This window comes from Lissotriton helveticus, chromosome 8, assembly GCF_964261635.1.
Source record: "Lissotriton helveticus chromosome 8, aLisHel1.1, whole genome shotgun sequence".
In the NCBI taxonomy this organism is placed as follows: domain Eukaryota; kingdom Metazoa; phylum Chordata; class Amphibia; order Caudata; family Salamandridae; genus Lissotriton; species Lissotriton helveticus.
Window position 1 is genome coordinate 4,716,461 of NC_136069.1, and position 19,879 is coordinate 4,736,339.

At 51.2% G+C, this 19,879-nt stretch overlaps 1 protein-coding gene across 1 annotated transcript in view; it reads left to right on the forward strand.

Moving 5' to 3' along the window:
• Nucleotides 1-19,879, forward strand: part of MAN1A2 (mannosidase alpha class 1A member 2) — a 375,381-nt gene that overhangs the window by 345,976 nt on the left and 9,526 nt on the right. Inside the window, exon 12 of the mRNA XM_078656339.1 lies at nucleotides 9,161-9,333. Within this exon, the coding sequence (XP_078512465.1) occupies nucleotides 9,161-9,333 (173 nt within the window). The remainder of the gene's footprint in view (nucleotides 1-9,160; nucleotides 9,334-19,879) is intronic.

The window sequence follows — 19,879 nt, forward strand, 5'->3', positions numbered from 1 at the left end:
GTTCTATGATTGGACTTTATTAGTAAGACACCAAAGGCCAGATGTAGGAAGGGTATTACCGGTTGGTAATGGCGGAAATTAACGAATTTAGGCCGTTACCGACCGGAAATAGGCTTTTCTGATGTAGGGGCCGAAATTAACGATTCGGTAAATTACCGATTTCTTGAATACCGATTCGGTAAATTACCGAATTCCTATTGTAGGGAGCCCTTAAATGAGTGCTTATCCCATGTTAGGATTCGTTATTTACTACCAACTACAAGTTGGTGGTACATAACGAGAACACACCAAAAAGCAATTTTATGCAAATTGCTTCAGTGCCATGTTGCAGACATACATGCCCTTAGGGCATGTATGTCTGCAACATGTGCACCCATACACAATTGAGGGGTGCAACAGGATGTCAAAGTGACACCCTGCCACCCTTCAATGTTTTCCCCCTTTTACCGAATCGGTATTTACCAATTCGGTAATTGACATTCATTCCTATGGGCCTCAAGGCCCATAGGAATGAATGGCAATTACCGAATCGGTAAATACCGAATCTTAACGATTCGGTAATTTTTACCGAATTATTTGCTACGTAGCATTTACCGATTTGAAAGTACGGTACGAATCGGTAAAATCCTGTATTTTCGAATCTGTAAATGCTATTTACCTACATCTAGCCCCAAGTCTGGGAATCGGCTGTCTACTAGTTTGCTTTTGGGGTTCTGCGTCTGGAGATACGGACAGTCTCAGAAGCAACTGACATCAGCGCGCTAGAGTGCCACCTATATAGATCCTGTACGTCATTTTTGGTGTGGGACGGAGTCAGTGCAAAACTGCAAGGCACCACATTCCGGCACGCAGAGGTACTGCTTAAAGGTTTTTGGAACCAGTCTGCATTCTATGCTCTTGGAGTCACTCTGGTTCTGCCTGGAGAGTATTCAAAAGTAGAGGAATCTGTGGCAAGAAACGTGTACTTTACTGTCGCTCCAGATCAGTTCTCAGGTCCTGTCATGTGGGCTTCATCCGTGCCTCCTCTTGGGTTCTCGTGTCGGCATGTCCTGGCATCAAGCTATTAAGCCAAAGGCCTAGCGCCGAGACCCCTTATTACGAGGTGCTGGGTAATCTTGATTCTGCCTTTGATGGTAGTGTCTGACTAAATCGGGATGACAAGCAGTGTGGGAACGCAGCACTTCAGAGGTCTGTTCCCCTCACAAATTTCAGCAGAACCAATCTGGCAAAATGTGTGGGGGGAAAATCCTGGAATGAAGGAAGAACATGCAGGAATTGGTTCCCAAACACTGCTTCCCCCAGTTATTCCTCATTTTTCAAGTGATGGAATGCTGCAGTAATACACGTGCAGGAATTACCACTGAGTGTGGTATTGCCAGTGCGATTTCCCTCCAGATGTGTATTGAGGGCCGTATGGGTCATCAGCTGGCGTCATTCACGCATAGTGCCTGAATGGCAGGCCTCGTGGCACTAAGGGCGTGACTGGTCTCAGCAGCATCGCACGGGATGGTAGCAGGATGCAGGTGGAGCCTTTTGAGATGCTTCAGCGGGGCTTTGATCCTCTGTTCGCTTGGCTTCGATTGTTTCTACCGTGCCTGTCCCCTGATCTTCACCCCTTTCTCTTGAGCAATGTTTCCACCTTGACCCATTGGATCTTCCTGGCACTTCTGCCTGGGATTTCCACTGAACTGCCCCTGCGGGATCCGGTTGACGGGTTGCACTGCAGTTCTTGAACCTGTTTGGTTGCTTTGTGTTCATCTGAGGAATGAGACAGGAAAGGAGGCAGAGAGGGCAGGCGATGCTCGACACGACAGAAGTAATCGTAATCATACGCTCTTGTATAGCGCCTTATCACCGTAAGGTCTCAAGGCGCTTGCTTTGGGAACCCGTCCTGGCCTTTCCCTGCGAGATTACCCCTACTGGGCATCCCCAAGGTGAAGACCAGGCATCGCATCGCGGTGGGGCCGTAGTGGAGATTAAGCAAGCTATTGACCAGAGTTGCAGAGTGTGAACCCACGCTTTGAGTAGGCACCGAAGCGAGAATTATCGAGTCCGCGGACATTATGAGCTCAAGACCCTGCCGCGTCAGGAATTGAACCCTGGTCCCGGGTCTGAGCTCTGCATCAGGGTCTGCCTTCAGAGGTGGTGAATGGATCAATAGTGTAGGCAAGCCATTCATCCTGCTGCGCCACTCGTGCCCCCTTCGGAAGCGCTTTCCTGACACGTCTTTTTCCCACCCCGGCAACTCACTACAACTGTACCCGACCCCATAAGCCAAGCTCCATCGCTCTCGCACCCTGGGCCGCGGTGGTTTCCACCTCTGGAACATCAGCACAAGAGCTGCGTGAACCTCTGTTTAACAAGGCGCCTCAGAGGAGGGGATCGAACAGATCCCCAGCTCTAGGCCCGAAGCTCAGAGTTAATAATGCAGAATCATCGAGATAGAAATCCTACTGTTTACCAAGAACAAGCAAAGCTATTCCAAGCCTGGCTGAACCTCATAAACCTGAGCAGATTCAACCCCCAGCTCTCATCTAGTTTCAAATCATTTGGACTCACCCTCAAAGAACACATCCCCAAGAAAACCAAGAGAACTTGGCGCCAACTCTTGTTACTAAGGAAAGGGAAACCTTTCCTTCCAGAGCAACTTCAGAGCTCAGGAGCCAGCCCTCTCACCCTGCCTCACAGCCTCACAAACGCCAGCCTCCGCATGTGACCCTCCTTAAGGGCGTTCTACATTGAAACTCCTTATCCGGGGCCTGAAGAAAGATGGCTGAATCATTCCCTAATGAGACTCTGCTGGCTCCCCTTGCCGGCCTGTACCATCGTCAGCACCAGCAGCATCACCTGCATCATCACAGCCAGCATCCCCGATATCTGGCTGACAGGCAAACCATCCTCAGTATCCGGCTTAGAGACTCCGTATCCCTGTAGCTCTGGCTAGCAGGCTCAGCATCCCTGGTATCTGGCTTAGAAGCTCAGTATCCCCTTGGATCTGTCTGACAGGCTCAGCATACCTGGTAGCATGTGGGACACCCCCGCGCCGCACGGCCACCAGCTGCTGCGTGTGCCCCTTTCCTTGTTCTCTCCCTCGCTGCCTGCCTCGCTGCCGGCTGACCCTGCTGTCGTTTGTTTTGCTTTGTTTTGCTCTCCATTTGTGCTTGTTTTGTCATAGTTTTTGCCCGTGTTAGCTTTGTTTTGTTCTCCATTTGTGCTTGTTTTGTTAATAGTTTTTGCCCGTGTTAGCGTCCTCCTTCTGTTTCCCGCCCTCCTCGCCGCCCCCCGTCTTCCCTCCCCGCTCCCCGCTTCCCGCCACCACCGCAGACCCCGCCCCTTTTTTCCTTCTGTTCCCTCCCCGCTCCCGCCTCCCAGCTGCTCCGCCCACCCGCGCACTTGGCCTTATATGGCGACCGTGCGACACAGGTAAGTGTGACCCACTTGTGGGACACCCCCGCGCCGCACGGCCACCAGCTGCTGCGTGTGCCCCCTTTCCTTGCTCTCTGCCTCGCTGCCTGCCTCGCTGCCGGCTGACCCTGCTGTCGTTTGTTTTGCTTTGTTTTGCTCTCCATTTGTGCTTGTTTTGTCATAGTTTTTGCCCGTGTTAGCTTTGTTTTGTTCTCCATTTGTGCTTGTTTTGTTAATAGGTTCTGCCAGTGTTAGCTTTGTTTTGTTCTCCATTTGTGCTTGTTTTGTCATAGTTTTTGCCCGTGTTAGCTTTGTTTTGTTCTCCATTTGTGCTTGTTTTGTTAATAGTTTTTGCCCGTGTTAGCGTCCTCCTTCTGTTTCCCGCCCTCCTCACCGCCCCCCGTCTTCCCTCCCCGCTCCCCGCTTCCCGCCACCACCGCAGACCCCGCCCCTTTTTTCCTTCTGTTCCCTCCCCGCTCCCGCCTCCCAGCTGCTCCGCCCACCCGCGCACTTGGCCTTATATGGCGACCGTGCGAACGCGCAGCGTTCACGCGCAGCGTTCACGCGCACCGGGCGCGCCGATTGTGCGCCAAAGGTAAGCCCGTCTGCGCCCGTCCGCGACCGGATCGCGACCAGCGCCAGGACCCCTGGCCCACGTAGACCCCGACCGACCCGCCTGACGTACACCGCCGCCACCCTCATCGCACTCAACACCGGCCGACTCCCAGAATGCCACCAAGCCTCACCACGACGCACCCACGGACCTTTCAGCTGCCACACCTGCAAGTTCACCTGCATCCGGACCTGCCGCACACCAGCACCCGCCAAGCCGAACACCAGCAGCAACCACCTCAAGTGCATCCTGCTCAACACCCGCTCCGTCCACAGACACGCCATCGAACTCTGGAACCTCCTAGACGCCACAGCCCCTGACGTCGCCTTCCTCACGGAGACCTGGATGAACGCCTCATCAGCTCCCGACATCGCCATCGCTATCCCAGAAGGCTACAAGATCGTCCGGAGGGACCGCAACACCAACCAGATGGGAGGAGGCATCGCCATCATCCACAGGAACACCATCCGGCTCACAACCAGCACCGACAACACCCTGACCACCGCCGAACACCTGCATTTCCAGATCCACACCGACCCGAAGACCACCCTCAGAGGCACCCTGATCTACCGACCCCCGGGACCACGCACACAATTCAGCGAGGACATCGCCGACTTCGTCAGCCCGCACGCCCTCCCCTCCTCCGACTACATCCTCCTGGGGGACCTCAACTTCCACCTGGAGAACAACAACGACCGCAACACCAGCTCCCTGCTCGACAACCTCGCCAACCTCGGACTCAAGCAGCTGGTGTCCACCCCCACCCACCTCGCCGGACACACACTCGACGCAGTCTTCTCCTCCAGCCCAGACATCGACTTCAGCCACGCCACAGAGCTTCAATGGACGGACCACAGCTGCGTCCACTTCACCTTCAAGAGAACGACGACCCACCACCACCAGCAACAGACCGCCCGCAGAAGCTGGAACAAGATCACAGCAGACCAGCTCGCCACCTCCCTGAGCCAGCACCCTCCTGCCAGCTCAGCGAACCCCAGCCAGGCTGCCGACAACCTCACGAAGTGGATCAGCATCTGCGCGGACGAGCTCGCCCCGCTAAGGACCCCGCCCAGCAGACCCGGCAGCAAGAAAGCCCCGTGGTTCACCGACGAACTCAAGAGCTCCAAGAAGAACTGCCGAGCCCTCGAGAAAGTCTGGAGAAGGGAACCTACACCGGACAACAGGACCACCCTCAAGCTGGCCACCCGGAAGCACCACCAGCTGATCCGCGCCGCCAAGAAAACCGCATTTAAGGACCGGTTGGACAACAACGCACACAACTGCAAGGAACTCTTCAACATCGTGAAAGAGCTATCCAACCCCAGCGCAGGAAACAACGACATCACCCCATCGCAAGACCTCTGCAACTCCCTCGCTACATACTTCCACAACAAGATCACAGACATACACAACAGCTTCAACAACCAACCAACGCACACCAGGACCGAACAACCACCCCCCACCACCACCCTCCACGCCTGGACCCCGATCAGCACCGAAGACACCATCCAAACGATGAACTCCATCCACTCCGGATCTCCGACAGACCCCTGCCCTCACTACGTCTTCAATAAGGCCGACGCTGTCATCGCACCCCACCTGCGAGACATCATCAACACATCCTTCGACACCGCCACCTTCCCTGAGGGCTGGAAGCACGCCGAACTCAGCGCTCTACTCAAGAAACCCACAGCGGACCCCACCGAACTCAAGAATTACCGCCCCATCTCGCTCCTCCCATTTCCAGCCAAAGTCATCGAGAAGACCGTCAACAAGCAGATGGCCGCCTTCCTCGAGACGAATGGATCCCTCGACCCCTCACAGACCGGCTTCCGAGCCAATCACAGCACCGAGACCGCCCTCATCGCCGCCACCGATGACATCCGAACCCTGATGGACAACGGAGAAACAGCGGCCCTCATCCTCCTAGACCTCTCCGCGGCATTCGACACTGTCTGCCACCGCACCCTAGTACAGCGCCTCAGCAACGTCGGAATCCAGGACAAGGCGCTGGAATGGATCATCTCCTTCCTCGACGGAAGAACACAGAGAGTCCGCCTCCCACCGTACAAGTCAGAGGCATCCGAAGTCATCTGCGGCGTCCCTCAAGGATCCTCTCTGAGCCCCACCCTCTTCAACGTCTACATGAGCCCACTCGCGGCCATCGCACGCCAACACAACCTCAGCATAATCTCCTACGCCGACGACACCCAGCTGATCCTCTCCCTGACCAACGACCCAGCCGCCGCCAGAGCCGACCTGCACGAAGGGATGAAAGAGGTAGCCGAGTGGATGACGACCAGCCGCCTGAAACTGAACTCCGACAAGACGGAGGTCCTCATCCTGGGCTCTTCACCCTCCGCCTGGGACGACTCCTGGTGGCCTCCCGCCCTGGGCACCGCACCCAAACCGACAGACCATGCACGCAACCTGGGCTTCATCCTGGACTCCTCCCTCTCCATGACCAGGCAAGTCAACAACGTCTCCTCGGCGTGCTTCAACATCCTACGCATGCTACGGAAGATCTTCTGGTGGATCCCCACCGAGACCAGGAAGACCGTCACCCAGGCCCTCGTCACTAGCCGACTGGACTACGGCAACGCCCTCTACGCCGGTACCACCGCCAAACTCCAGAAAAGACTCCAGCGGATCCAGAACGCCTCTGCCAGACTCATCCTCGACATCCCACGAACCAGCCACATCTCCGGACACCTGAGAGACCTTCACTGGCTCCCCCTCAACAAAAGAATCACCTTCCGCCTCCTCACCCACGCACACAAAGCCCTACGCGACCAAGGCCCGAGCTACCTCAACAGCCGAATCAACTTCTACGCTCCCAAACGCCACCTCCGATCAGCCAACCACGCCCTCGCCGCCGTCCCCCGCATCCGAAGAGCGACTACAGGAGGAAGGTCCTTCTCCTACCTGGCCGCCAAGACCTGGAACTCCCTCCCAACCGACCTGCGCCTGACCCAAGACCAACTCTCCTTCAGGAAGAAGCTGAAGACCTGGCTGTTCGAGCAGTAGCGGCACCCCCCCTCCCCCAGCGCCTTGAGACCCTACGGGTATGTAGTGCGCTCTATAAATGTCATTGATTGATTGATTGATTGATTATCTGGCAGACAGGCAAACCATCCTCGGTATCCGGCTTAGAGGCTCAGTATCCCCTTGGATCTGTCTGACAGGCTCAGCATCCCTGATATCTGGCTGACAGGCAAACCATCCTCAGTATCTGGCTTAGAGGCTCAGTATCCCCGTGGATCTGTCTGACAGGCTCAGCATACCTGGTATCTGGCAGACAGGCACAGCATCCTCGGTATCTGGCTTAGAGGCTCAGTATCCCCTTGGATCTGGCTGACAGGCCAGCATACCTGGTATCTGGCTGACAGGCACAGCAGCCCTTCTATCTGGCAGACAGGCACAGCATCCTCGGTATCTGGCTTAGAGGCTCAGTATCCCCGTGGATCAGGCTGACAGGCTCAGCATCCCTTGTATCTGGCTGACCGGCTCAGAATACCCAATATCTGGCTAGCAGGCTCATCATTCCCGGTAGTATACAATATCAAAATAATTGTACAAAGAGCTGCAGTTCACCTAGTCGTTACTAGGTGTCCCTCATGAGTCAAATGCAAAAGCATTTGACTTGAGGGACACCTAGCAACGAGTAGTTGAACCGCAGCTCTTTGTGGAATTTATAGTATTAGCTCTAGGCTCAGCCCGAGAGCTGCTGCCCCTTGAGGAAGGTTTTGATATTGGATGCTATAATATTCACTGCACTCTAGAATCTCGCCCCGTAATGCTTTGCAGGGCCTTTGGTTGGGATTGTATGTTTGCCCATAACTGTGCTTGTGGTGGATCTAAGAGGATGGGACCACCACTGAATCGTTCAGCATTATATTCTCTTTGTGTTCAAGGCATCTGCTTGGGCCTCCCCTAGGTTAGGGGGAACCCCAAAATCATCACCTCTCTCATTGCCTGATACTTTTCATTTTCAAAGTTCACTTTTGTGAATTAGTTATACGCTTTTTAGCCTGTAAAATTGCTTTATCAAGGCATTTGTGGGTGCAGTTTAGTAGCTGACTCCGCTACGTGGAGGAACAGAGTTTTTGCCTGAATTTCGTGTTTTTAATGGAATGCGTAGTTAACAAATCTCCGCAAACTGCGCTAGCGGAGCGGAGTTCATTGCCCAGAGTTACTGAATAGTTATCCTTTGCAATCGAATGATGTGACCCTTCTGGTGTAGACATGTATGTTACAGGTACCTGCATGTGTAAATAAATGTAGTTATCCAGGATGTATTTGTTTGTCAGTGTTATGCATAACAACATAAATCGATTCATTCTTAGCTGCAGCTCTGTGCATTTTATGCTAGGCACCTCGGTCCCATAATTCCATGCGCTGTCAACGTTACTTGTGGAAGACTTTTTGTGTCCGGTGTTATCTCTGCTTAACAAATAAATGCATAACCAATGGCTGGAAAGCAGCAGAGCTCGTCCCGGCTGGAAGGGCCCAGATTATAGGAGCAAGCTGTGTTTCCTGCACCCTCTCCCTTCCCTGCTTATCTGACCTGGTTATGTTCTCTCTTTCCCTTCGTCCCTTGTTTCTGCCCTTTCTCAAAATCACCCCCTTTTCTGCCTTACTTCCTGCTTCTTTTCGTTTTCTACCCTTCCATCCTAGCTTTCCTGTCCCTCTTCCATCTTCATGGGTTATCACTCGTCACCTTTCATTATTAGATACATACTGTCCCCATTTTTCCTCTCATTTCCTGCTGCCTCTTCCTAGTATCACCCTCTCCTCTGTTCTCCTTCCTTTCTTACCTCTGTAGCGCCTAGACTCTTATTCCTACTTCCAGTCTCCCCATCGCTCTCTTCCTGCCTCGTGGCCCACCTCGCCACCTCTTGGTTTCTCGTCTCTTGCTAGCCTTGCTATCTCTCGCTCCCACAGAAGGAAACTTGAGGGGTCTAGCGTATATTTTCTTGGCTAAAAGTGGAAATGCCCTGAGGTGGTGGGAAGAGGAAAGACTTGAACTCGAACTAGCCATGTTGATAGCTCATGAGAACACAAGAGGTGCATACAATGCTTGCGTTTTGTTTGTGTCTCTTGCAGCTTTCTGATGCTTTTCTTGTCTCCCTCTCTTTCCAGTCTTAAAACTGGGCCCCGAAGCCTTCAAATTTGATGGTGGAGCCGAGGCCGTGGCTGTGCGACAGAACGAAAAGTACTACATTCTACGCCCCGAGGTGATCGAGACCTACTGGTATATGTGGAGGTTCACACACGACCCCAAGTATCGGCAGTGGGGCTGGGAAGCGGCACAGGTGAGTCATGTACCTGGGGGAGGCAGGCACTGTGTGCTGGCAGTCCTGATTCGGATGGCACTTGGCCTACTGCTGGGGCTGGCGGGGCTGCCTGCCAGGGCAGATTACGACCCATCCCTCGTTTTGGGCTCCATCTTCTCCATGCTGTATCGGTGGATGACACTGACTTTAAATGGGTTTACGGTGCTTATATCTCTAAACCCTTATACTGACGGGCAGCCCTATAAAGGCCTCTTTGCAAAGAAAAGGTGTCCGCTACCCCTCAGTCTTTGGGAGCCCAGGAGGAGAGATTGCGGTAGATTTATGGGTTCAGGTAGCAAACAACCTCCGGTGTTTTTAAGAAATACTATATATGGAAAAAAGTACCCCAGCCATAAATTTTAAGGATGTTGCAACTTACGGAGGAGATTTGTGACTATATAGAGGTACAAGGCTGTAGGCTGAACGCCCTTATAAGGTCTTGAATCTGTGATTTGTGATCAGTAGTTCTCTAGACATCCGATAAGGTCTTGAATCCTTGATCAATGGGTCTCTCGACATTGAAAAGGTCTTGAATCTGTGATTTGTGATCAATTATTCTCTAGATGTCCGATACGGTCTTGAATCCTTGATCAATTCTTCTCTCAACATCCGATAAGGTCTTGAATCTGTGGTTTGTGATCAGCGGTTCTCTAGATATCCGAAAAAGGTCTTGAATCAGTGATTTGTAATCTATGGTTCTCTAGACATCCAATAAGATCTCAAATCCGTGATTTATGATCAATGCCTCTCCAGATATCCGATAAGATCTCGAATCCATGATTTGTGATTAGTGGTTCTGTGGACATCCGCTATCGGCCTCATTCGGAAGCGAGCAGGTAGTGTCAAGCGGATACATTAAACACAGCTCTGTCTATCACTTCTGAACCCACCAGCCAAAAAATTATTCTGAAATGGTGGTCCCAAGAGGGGACTTGTCAGTGAACCGTCAACGTCTCACTGGCTCTGCTTGAGGTTGATGCACAAAAGTACAAGTTTGGTTTTTGAAGAATATTTCTGGATCCAACCATTTGATGGTGTGAAATTGCACAGCATATCAATCTAGAACAGATCCAGGCTGCAAAACACACACAAGCCCTGATCCACAGAGGTCCTGCTCACACGTCGCTTGCTGCTGGGGTAACAATTACATCTCATGCGATGTTACTGTTCCCGGGCAGTAAATCCGCAGCCGAACCAGGCCACTGCGAATACAGCCCTATGCAATGGGCTGATGTCTCCAGTCGTAAAATCACACAGAGTTCCCAAATCCATGGAGTTTTGTCAGACGGTCAAAGAGATGGAAGAAATTTCTTGCGTGATCAAGGCGAGTAGGGAGGCAGGTGCTGATGGGATTCTAAGCGTGATGAACCAGAAAGCCCTGAGCATGCCCAAATTTCCCTATTTTAATAATATAAACTTGGAAGCTTCTATTTACTTTGCATGTTTTTTTTGTTTAACACAGATCTGTGAAAGGGGAAACACTGACGACCCAGCTGCATAACCCCTAATTTCCTTACTCCAGAGATCTTCTAGAATATTTGCTTGCAGTTTGTTGAGATTAATGAAGTCTTGGGCAGAACTACCTCTTTAATACCCTAGTCTTGAGAGGGCGTAGGCTTTAGTAGTCAACTCGTCAACGTATTTCTGATGGATACTTCTAACCGCAGATTCCTCCACTTGTGAATCCTCCACGCGCCGCCTGACTCTGGAGCTTTTCCTCAGCATCGCTTCTGCGCACATGGAGGCCGCATCATGCGACTTCACTTTGACTTCGCCCCAAAGTGATGCACGAGCCACAGACACGTGCCTCCTCTGCATGCTGATGTCATTTCCTTTCTTTACGGACCTTCAGACGCAGACCCGGACTTCGCTCCCTCATCTTTTGCTTGTCTTGCTGACAAGCTTTTTATCAAATTGTTCTCTCAGTAGGTGAGGAAACATGTCCCTTCCAAACACGACTGATGTAGGTATTCCAGGGGGTCACAAACAGATGTCTGTGACAGATCCCACCAGGTAGAACTCTGGTGCAAAGGGTTGTCGCACAACTCACAAGATGACGTGTATTGGTAAAGCGCAAGTTCATCCATAAGGGCCTCTTTGTGCTGAATAACACATATTTATTTTTGCCTAACTCAATGGTACTCATTTTATCGACCTCAGAAGAATGAAAGGCTGAGTGATCCTGCAGGATTTGAACTTGTAACCATGAGGTCGAGCAGAGGCCCTTCAATGGACGCATTTGTCCACTGAGCCTCCGGACCTGGAATGCATCCAAATGAATCCCAAGGCGATCTGGGACTGAGATTCCAAGCTCTACAGTGCTGCACACCGTCAGAGGTCCCGATCAAAGGTGAGGACGTAGACCCGGTCCCGAGGCCATTCCCACGACCGGTCCTCTTCTCACTCCAAGTCGTTAGGTAAGTCTGAATCGAAAAAGAAACCTAAGAAGTCGAATCAGGACTCCCCTCTTCCCACCACTCTTGTCAGAAGAAGTCACATGGACGTCAGATGTCTACGAGACCAGTCTTGGTCCCCAACCAAGGCACCAGTTCTCAGGTTATCCGTAACCAACCCAAATCCCCATGTCCATCAGCGGCGACACGGCCACAGCAAGTGGAGCCCTTCAAGAAGGCAACGTTGCTCACCTTTGACCCTCTTCCTGCTCCCTCTGACACACCTTGAGCCTCATGGATCCATGGAGGGACACCGTCAGCGGATCTGTACTCTACGCCGTCTCCACCACTTCTCTCCGCTGGGTGGGTGGCGTCAACGTCCAACTCGATTTAGAACCGAACACCGCAGTCTTCATTGGACCCTCACACTGCAATCCCAGCACTGGCGCTGGGGGAAGAACTTATTTTCATATCTGATTCTGAAGCGAAATCGACACGACCTTGGCTGAAGTCACATCCTCCTCAACCTCTGGCGCAACGTGTCCACCTCATGCTGACTCAGATGGAACTCTGCCTTTACCTGGACACAAGCCTTTTGCCTAAGATTCAAAACACAGTCAAGGTGGTGATGGAGAGGACGGGGTGATGCACCCCATTCTTATGATGAGGACAATCTTTCATGGACTTTCAAGAATCCAGTGGGTTAAACCCTTCCCAGATCCTGGGGTGAACTCTTCCCCTTGGCCCTTTGAAAGAGGAATCAGCCTGTCTTTACTATGGTGATCAGGCCGGCTAAGGAAGTTTTAGACCTGCAACTTCTGTCTGTAGAATTGCTGATGCCCTGACAGACATCCTGCAACCTGGACAGACGTCCACAGGACTGCTTCTCCCTCTTAACACCAACCTGGAGTCTGGTAAGAGTATAGGAAATGCCCGGTACATGTGCTTAGGGGGATCTGCCTCACCCCTCAGAAGAGGAAGAAAGATGTCACGGCTTGGACCCCAATAACAGCTCAGAGATTGTATATTGTTCATCCCGAAGAGCATCGAGCTGACGATCGACACCTTGTGGGGTTTGTTGGGGCAAAGAAGGGTAAGGCCGTGCAGCCCCCAGAGGTCTTGAGGGCTCGTTCGACCAGAGTCAAGGCTGCTACACCTGTGCAGAGTGTCCATTCTTGATAGTGATGGTGGTGCGGGGAGCGCAAGGTAAGGGGTTTTCTTTTTTTTTAATGTTACTTTCATTTGTCGTCGTTTGTGACTACGCCCCGCCCCACCCACCGTGCTTACCTGCTCAGACCGCGCCTGTATGAAGGTAAAATTTCACCGGGGCCTCGGGCTTAGTGTATCCGACCAGAGCTCCATCACGTCGGCCTCAAACGTCCAGAAGTGGCACGGTTTGTTTCTAAACACTAGAAAGTGTTTAATCTTTAACAATTAATATCTCTGGTTCCCAACAGTGGATGTTGTTCGTTTTGGTGTCCTTTTTAAGACAAAAATAAGTCAAATTTTCTATAAATTGGTGTTGGATTTGTATTATTTGCTGTGTATTAATTATTTACTGAATTGGCCTTTTTAAATGCTTTACATTCCTGCCTCTGAAGTTAAGCCTGCCTGCTCGCAGCCAAGCTACCAAGAGTTGACTATGGGAATACTTTTCTGGGTCCTATTCTGAGCCCTAGACTGGTACTGGCCTTAGTGTCAGTGACTGATTCATATTTACCACCACTAATAATCCACTTTCCACCAGTATCCCCACAGCGGACCTCTGTGAGGCGGCTGCATCGTCCACTCCACACAATCGCCAAGCATTTCTGTCTGGAGGTCTCAGCTCACCGACAAGCTAGAGTTGGCCACTCTGTTCTAAGACCTTGTTTCAATCTTTTGCAATAACCACGGCTAGCCACCGCCAAGGAAAGAACTTCTTTACAGTCCATCCAAACGTGTACCTACCGCCACACGTGCTGTGAATGGAAAATGTTACATGCCCTGTCACCATCCGTTCGTAGTGTGTGGTGCTGTCGATTCACATGTGCTCTCCCCCCTCCCCGGGAGCTTTTGGTTGTAGCTGGTCTACAGATCTCCAATTACATATTAAACTATTTATATTTAACTTCCTGCATGGGCACCAAACTCTCCTTTCTACTAATCCACCTCTGTGCTCACCCACTGTCCAATCAATCAGGAGTTTGTTGAAGCGCGACTACTCACCCTTAAGGGTCTCAAGGCACTGGGGGTAGGGTGGATGCAGGTTCCAGTCCATCAAGGAGGGGGTCTGTCGAAGAGCCAGGTTTTGAGGTTTCTTGTGAAGATGGGAAGCGATGTTGTCTGTCTATGATGGAGCAGCAGGTTGTTCCAGACTCGGCCCGCGAGGAAGGAGAAGGAGCGGCCGCCTGATCTGGTCTTCCTTGTGCGGGGGACCACGGCGTAGGAGAGCCGAGCTGATCGTAGGGTCCTTTGGGGTGTGTGGAATTTGAGCCGGCTGTTCAGGTATGCTGGTCCGGTGCCGTGGAGGGCCTTGTGTGCGTGGGTGAGTATCTTAAAGGTGATTCTCGCCTCGACGGGGAGCCAGTGGAGTGTGCGCAGGTGCTGGGAGATGTGGCAGTGTCTTGGCAGGTTGAGGACCAGTCTTGCGGCGGTGTTCTGGATGTTCTGTAATGTGAGAGGTTGGCCTGGTATATGATGTCCACTATTCTAGTGAGCACCTTGCACCAGTCCAAACAACCCTTATGGTGATGGTTGTAAAGTCAACCTTAGAGACCAGCTATCCTAGTGTTCGCATGGACAAAGCAGTCTTAGGCTAAACCTCAGAGAGCATGTGAAGCCAGCTGTTTTACCATATATAATCCCTTGAATACCAAATGAAAGGACACCACACAAGGTATATATCAAATATATATGTATTTATATCTAACACAACCCCTCTGTACTCTTTATGAGGTCAAAGTTCGAGATACGTTACAAGTTACTCATTAAGCATACTATAAGTTGCAGAAATGCAATTCTGCCCTAGGGGCCTCACGAACCATATACTAAGTAAATGGTATAAGAACCGCTTCAGGAATAGTGAATAGGCCTAGGGCCTAGGCAATCGCTGGGGCTACACTACAGAACCAAAGGTTAGGAAGCAGGAGACCCACGGGAGACCCGTGCAGGGTGGGAACACAGTCGCGAGTTACCATAGAGTTATAATGGGAATGTAAGAGTTAGAAAGTAGTAGATTAAGGACACTTCCGGATGGACTACGGTAAAACCCTGTTAAACTAGGACACTTCGAGAGTCAACACCCACGGGAGCACCGGAGTACTCGAGTTACATCACCCAGAGAAGCCGGGTGCATAGGTGTCTTTTCGTGTCGGGTTTCGTAGCCGTTTCCTATGGAGAGCTGCAAAGAAGTGCTGCAGGCGACCAGGAGAAAAGTGTCCGGGTGGATCCAAGGGTGGATTGAAGATGAGAAGAACCTGAAAGCAGAGGGGACAGAGTCTGGGTCACTAGCCAGTAACCAGGAAGGAACCAGGCGATGTCGAGATGCAATCAGGTGAAGAGGTGAAGCTTGTCGCTGCAGCCACAAGGACCAGGAGGTGTCGACGACAACCAGGAGCTGGATTCGAGCTGTCCCACGAAGGATCTAGTTGACTGCGGTGTCGGTATCCGGATTGGACCCAACAAGCCTTGGCAAATGCAATCCACGCAGGAAGGGAAGATTGGCTTCAGGTCAGACCAGCAAGGTCTGGGAAGCTTCTCCTTCGCATGGAAGCTAGAGCAAGCCCGGAGCAACCAGGCAAGCGGTGTAGTTTCACAAGAAAGTCTTCGGAGGGCTAACTAGCCAACGGGCTATCAACCGGGAAGACGTGTCGAGCTGAAATGCAAAAGCAGGCCCCACTCGGCACTCGTGGAGTGTGGAGGGCTGTGCTTCAGTGCAAATGGCGCTCAGGTCTGGGGCTTCTCGATCCCCAATGCACAACTTCGAGGGTGCCTCAGAAGCTGCACGCTTTAGCAAAGAGCAGGGAGTCCAGGGTGTCCGGTCCCACGTCTCTCGTGTCCGCCACGGGTCTCAGCTTTGCTGTGGATGTGGATCGGAGTCGGAGAAGTCTGGAAGTCCAGTTCCTGAGTCACTGAGTCTTCGGGTTCCGGCAGGAGCGACGACAAAGCAAACCGGCAAGTTACTGGTGGTGCCTGTTTGCACAGGGTGGTCACTCCTTGACCACAAGGGAGATGTCTTCAGTCTTCTAGTCGATATAGAATGTCGAAGATCCAAAAGTTCTGTCTCGTAGTTTCTTTCCAGGGTAATCTGATGTCTCTAGACTCAGCTCCTACCTTTATACTAAACTAAGGAGCTGGATTACTTTCTAGGTCCCTCCTATGGGTGGAACTGGGAAGGGGGTGGTTACACCCCTTTCCCTTTGTCCAGTTTCGCGCCAGAGCTGGGGCTGGAGTGATCCAGCAACTGGTTTGAACCGGGCTATGCATGGGGCACCTTGTGTGCCCCAGGCAGTGTCTCATTTTTCTGCCCTCCCTGCCCCAATACACAAGACCCTGTCTGAGCTCGCACCTCCCAAGGCAGGGAACCTATTGTCCAGGCCTCCCCTGCCGGAGTTTCGTCCAGCAGCAGGAGGTCAGACTCGTGTCTGTGGCAGCAGCATCCATCTTGTGATGTTGAGGCTCTGTTTAACTTTAACTTTAACCGGGTAAAGCAGTAACTACATGTCTTCTCCCTCTAGAAGGGTGGAATGCTGGGGGGGGGGGGTAGTATTCCAAAGTGTTTGACATCTTACACAATATGTTTTGATAAAGCCAAACCAAAGTTAGCATTAACTGCGAGGATTATAATGCCCTTAAGAGTATATGGTATGGCTATATCATTGAACAACTATAAGGAGATGGTTCCGAAAGCTGCAGAGGGGCTCAGCTCATGCTAGGGCACCCGCTCACATAAAACCAAGCACTCTGCCGCCAGGATTGTCGAGGCCTGCCATAGGAGTGGCTTATAGGTATATTTGTGTCTATATATAAGATATGGTAGTTATAGGTATACTATATCTAAGTAAGGGGTGATTACACCACCTTACCCAAGCTGAGTGATCAGCCTGTGGTGTAAGTTTGGATGGCCAGCCAGGGGTGGCAAAATAATACATGCTGCAGCCCCTGGTAGGCCCTGGATGCACCTATGCCCGGGGTACCTATGGTACACAATACAGGGACTCACAAGGGTGACCCAATACCCAATCAGGTATGTACCTATAGTACATGGTATCAATTTAGAGAGAGAACAGCTGGGCTGTGGGTCTGATTAGCAGGCTCACAGCCACACTGAAGTCGAAAAAAACTGAAAATCACAGCAAAAAGTGGGGTGATCGTTGGAAGCAGACCTTACTCTCCTACATGTAGCTTGCATGTGAGGTTTTCGTTTATTACGGCATTGTCCCAAAAATAACCTAGCAATGGAGCTTGTGCCTGTGTGCCGTGGCAGCTAAGGGGAGAGTCACTGTACCTTGTGGCTCAAAAGACTTCTTAGCAGAAAAAAGTTGCAAAAGTCCGAGCCCAACACTAGAATCGACAGCACTACACGCAACAAACAGATGGTTACAGGGTAAGTAACAGATTCCTTTTTTTGTTAAAGTCCACAGATTAAGCAGCAGATGATGGATTATGTGACAAATCCGTAAACCGCATCTGACCTCCTGCCTGTCACTCTCCAGAGACGTAACACGTCACTGGAAGGACCCCCGTGACACTGGAGGCAGCGAAAGAGTGGATGCTTTTGTTTACCTTTGGAGTCCGAGTGCCTCAGACACTATTTCACTCTAGCTGAACAACCAAGTTATCTCTGATTACTTTTTAATGTACATTTTCAAGTGTTTTTTGCTAATGCCCTTGGTAATATGTGCTATACAAACTGTTGAGTAAATACCTTGCTGTCTGATTGTGTCTAATACTCTTTGTCCAGTAAGACACAATGGGCCGCATGTATCAAAAATCCATTTTGCATTCCCTAAAAAACGAATTTTAGGTAATCACTATTTAACCCCTTCGCTGCGGCGGCTATTCCGCCGCAGCGCTAAGGGGAAGGCGGGGCCGCGGGGCGGTCCCGTGCTCGTGACGGAACCGCTCCGTCACGGCCCTCGGGTGAGCTGTGCTTGTGACGGAACGGTTCCGTCACGGACCCGCCCGCCCATTAGAACGTTAGCGCAGGCGCGGAATTTCGTGCCGCGCAGGCGCGGCGACCGGGCCGCGACAGAACCGTTCCGTCACCAGCACAGCCCACCCGAGGCTTGTGACGGAACGGTTCCGTCACGAGCATGGGAGGGGTTAAGGAATGCAAAACGGTTTGTAAGAAAATCGTGATCATCTAACAGCAAATCCTAAAGATTCGTAATCACAATTAGGTAATGCTACTCCATTCCTTCCTTTGGGCCTACATGCCATGGGAGCGAATGATTTTGCATTACCTAATTTGCGATTACCTAATTGATAATCACAAATTAGATAAATTAGGTAATTCAAACCAAAGGGTCAGAAGCACCCCCCAAAAAATGTGTGCATGTAAAGCACAATCATGCCCTAGGGGTATGTGTGTGCTACATGGCACTTTGAAAAAGTATTTTGTAAGCATTAAAAAAAATTGCACATGGTTAACATCGACCTGGAGTCTATGGTAACTGTATAGGAAATGCCCGGTACGTGTGCTTAGGGAATCGCAAATTGCAGTTTCCTATTTGTAGTCTCAGTTTTAGGTAATCACAATTTTTGCGATTTCCTAAAATTTGCGACTTCAAAGCCTTTCATACACCTTGAAAGGCTATTTTGCATTCACACTTGGTTGAATTTAGCGATTCACACCATTTGCAAATGTAAAAGGGCTTCATACATGTGGCCCTATGTATAAATTTGTTAACGCCAGCTTTATTTTCAATGTTTTAGGCCACGCCCTAAGTTACATTGGCCACAACTCTTGAGGGGGGTTCCTAGACTCCTCTCAGGCCACAATCCTTTAAGAGCCGCACACACCTAAAGGGCTACTTCCGGGTAACTACATCATCTAATGCCGCTGCACACAGGCTCTTTGCTGGGGTTTCATTATCACAAATGATGTTTAGGTTGTGCTGTGAGTTTGCACTCAATGAGGCAAAGACAATATGATGCTGGAAAGGGCGAGGCTTGATCCTCTGAGCTCCTGTGTTCGGTGTGTCGTGAGTCAGTGTGTGAGTGTGCACTCATTTAGAAACCATAGGATGCTGGAAAGGGCGAGGCTTGATTCTCCGAGCTCCTGTGTTCAGTGAGTCGTGAGTCAGTGTGCACTCATTTAGAAACCATAGATTGCTGGACAAGGCGAGGCTTGATTCTCCGAGCTCCTGTGTTCGGTGTGTCGTGAGTCAGTGTGTGAGTGTGCACTCATTTAGAAACCATAGGATGCTGGAAAGGGCGAGGCTTGATTCTCCGAGCTCCTGTGTTCAGTGAGTCGTGAGTCAGTGTGCACTCATTTAGAAACCATAGATTGCTGGACAGGGCGAGGCTTGATTCTCCGAGCTCCTGTGTTCGGTGTGTCGTGAGTCAGTGTGTGAGTGTGCACTCATTTAGAAACCATAGGATGCTGGACAGGGCGAGGCTTGATTCTCTCAGCTCCTGTGTTCAGTGAGTCGTGACTCAGGTTGTGAGTGTGCACTCATTCAGACACCATAGGATGCTGGATAGGGCGACGCTTGATTCTCCGAGCTCCTGTGTTCGGTGTGTCGTGAGTCAGTGTGTGAGTGTGCACTCATTTAGAAACCATAGGATGCTGGAAAGGGCGAGGCTTGATTCTCCGAGCTCCTGTGTTCGGTGTGTTGTGAGTCAGTGTGTGAGTGTGCACTCATTTAGACACCATAGGATGCTGGAAAGGGCGAGGCTTGATTCTCCGAGCTCCTGTGTTCGGTGTGTTGTGAGTCAGTGTGAGTGTGCACTCATTTAGAAACCATAGGATGCTGGAAAGGGCGAGGCTTGATTCTCCGAGCTCCGGTGTGTTGTGAGTCAGTGTGAGTGTGCACTCATTTAGAAACCATAGGATGCTGGAAAGGGTGAGGCTTGATTCTCTCAGCTCCTGGGTTCAGTGAGTCAGTGTGTGAGTGTGCACTCATTCACAGACCATGGGATGCTGG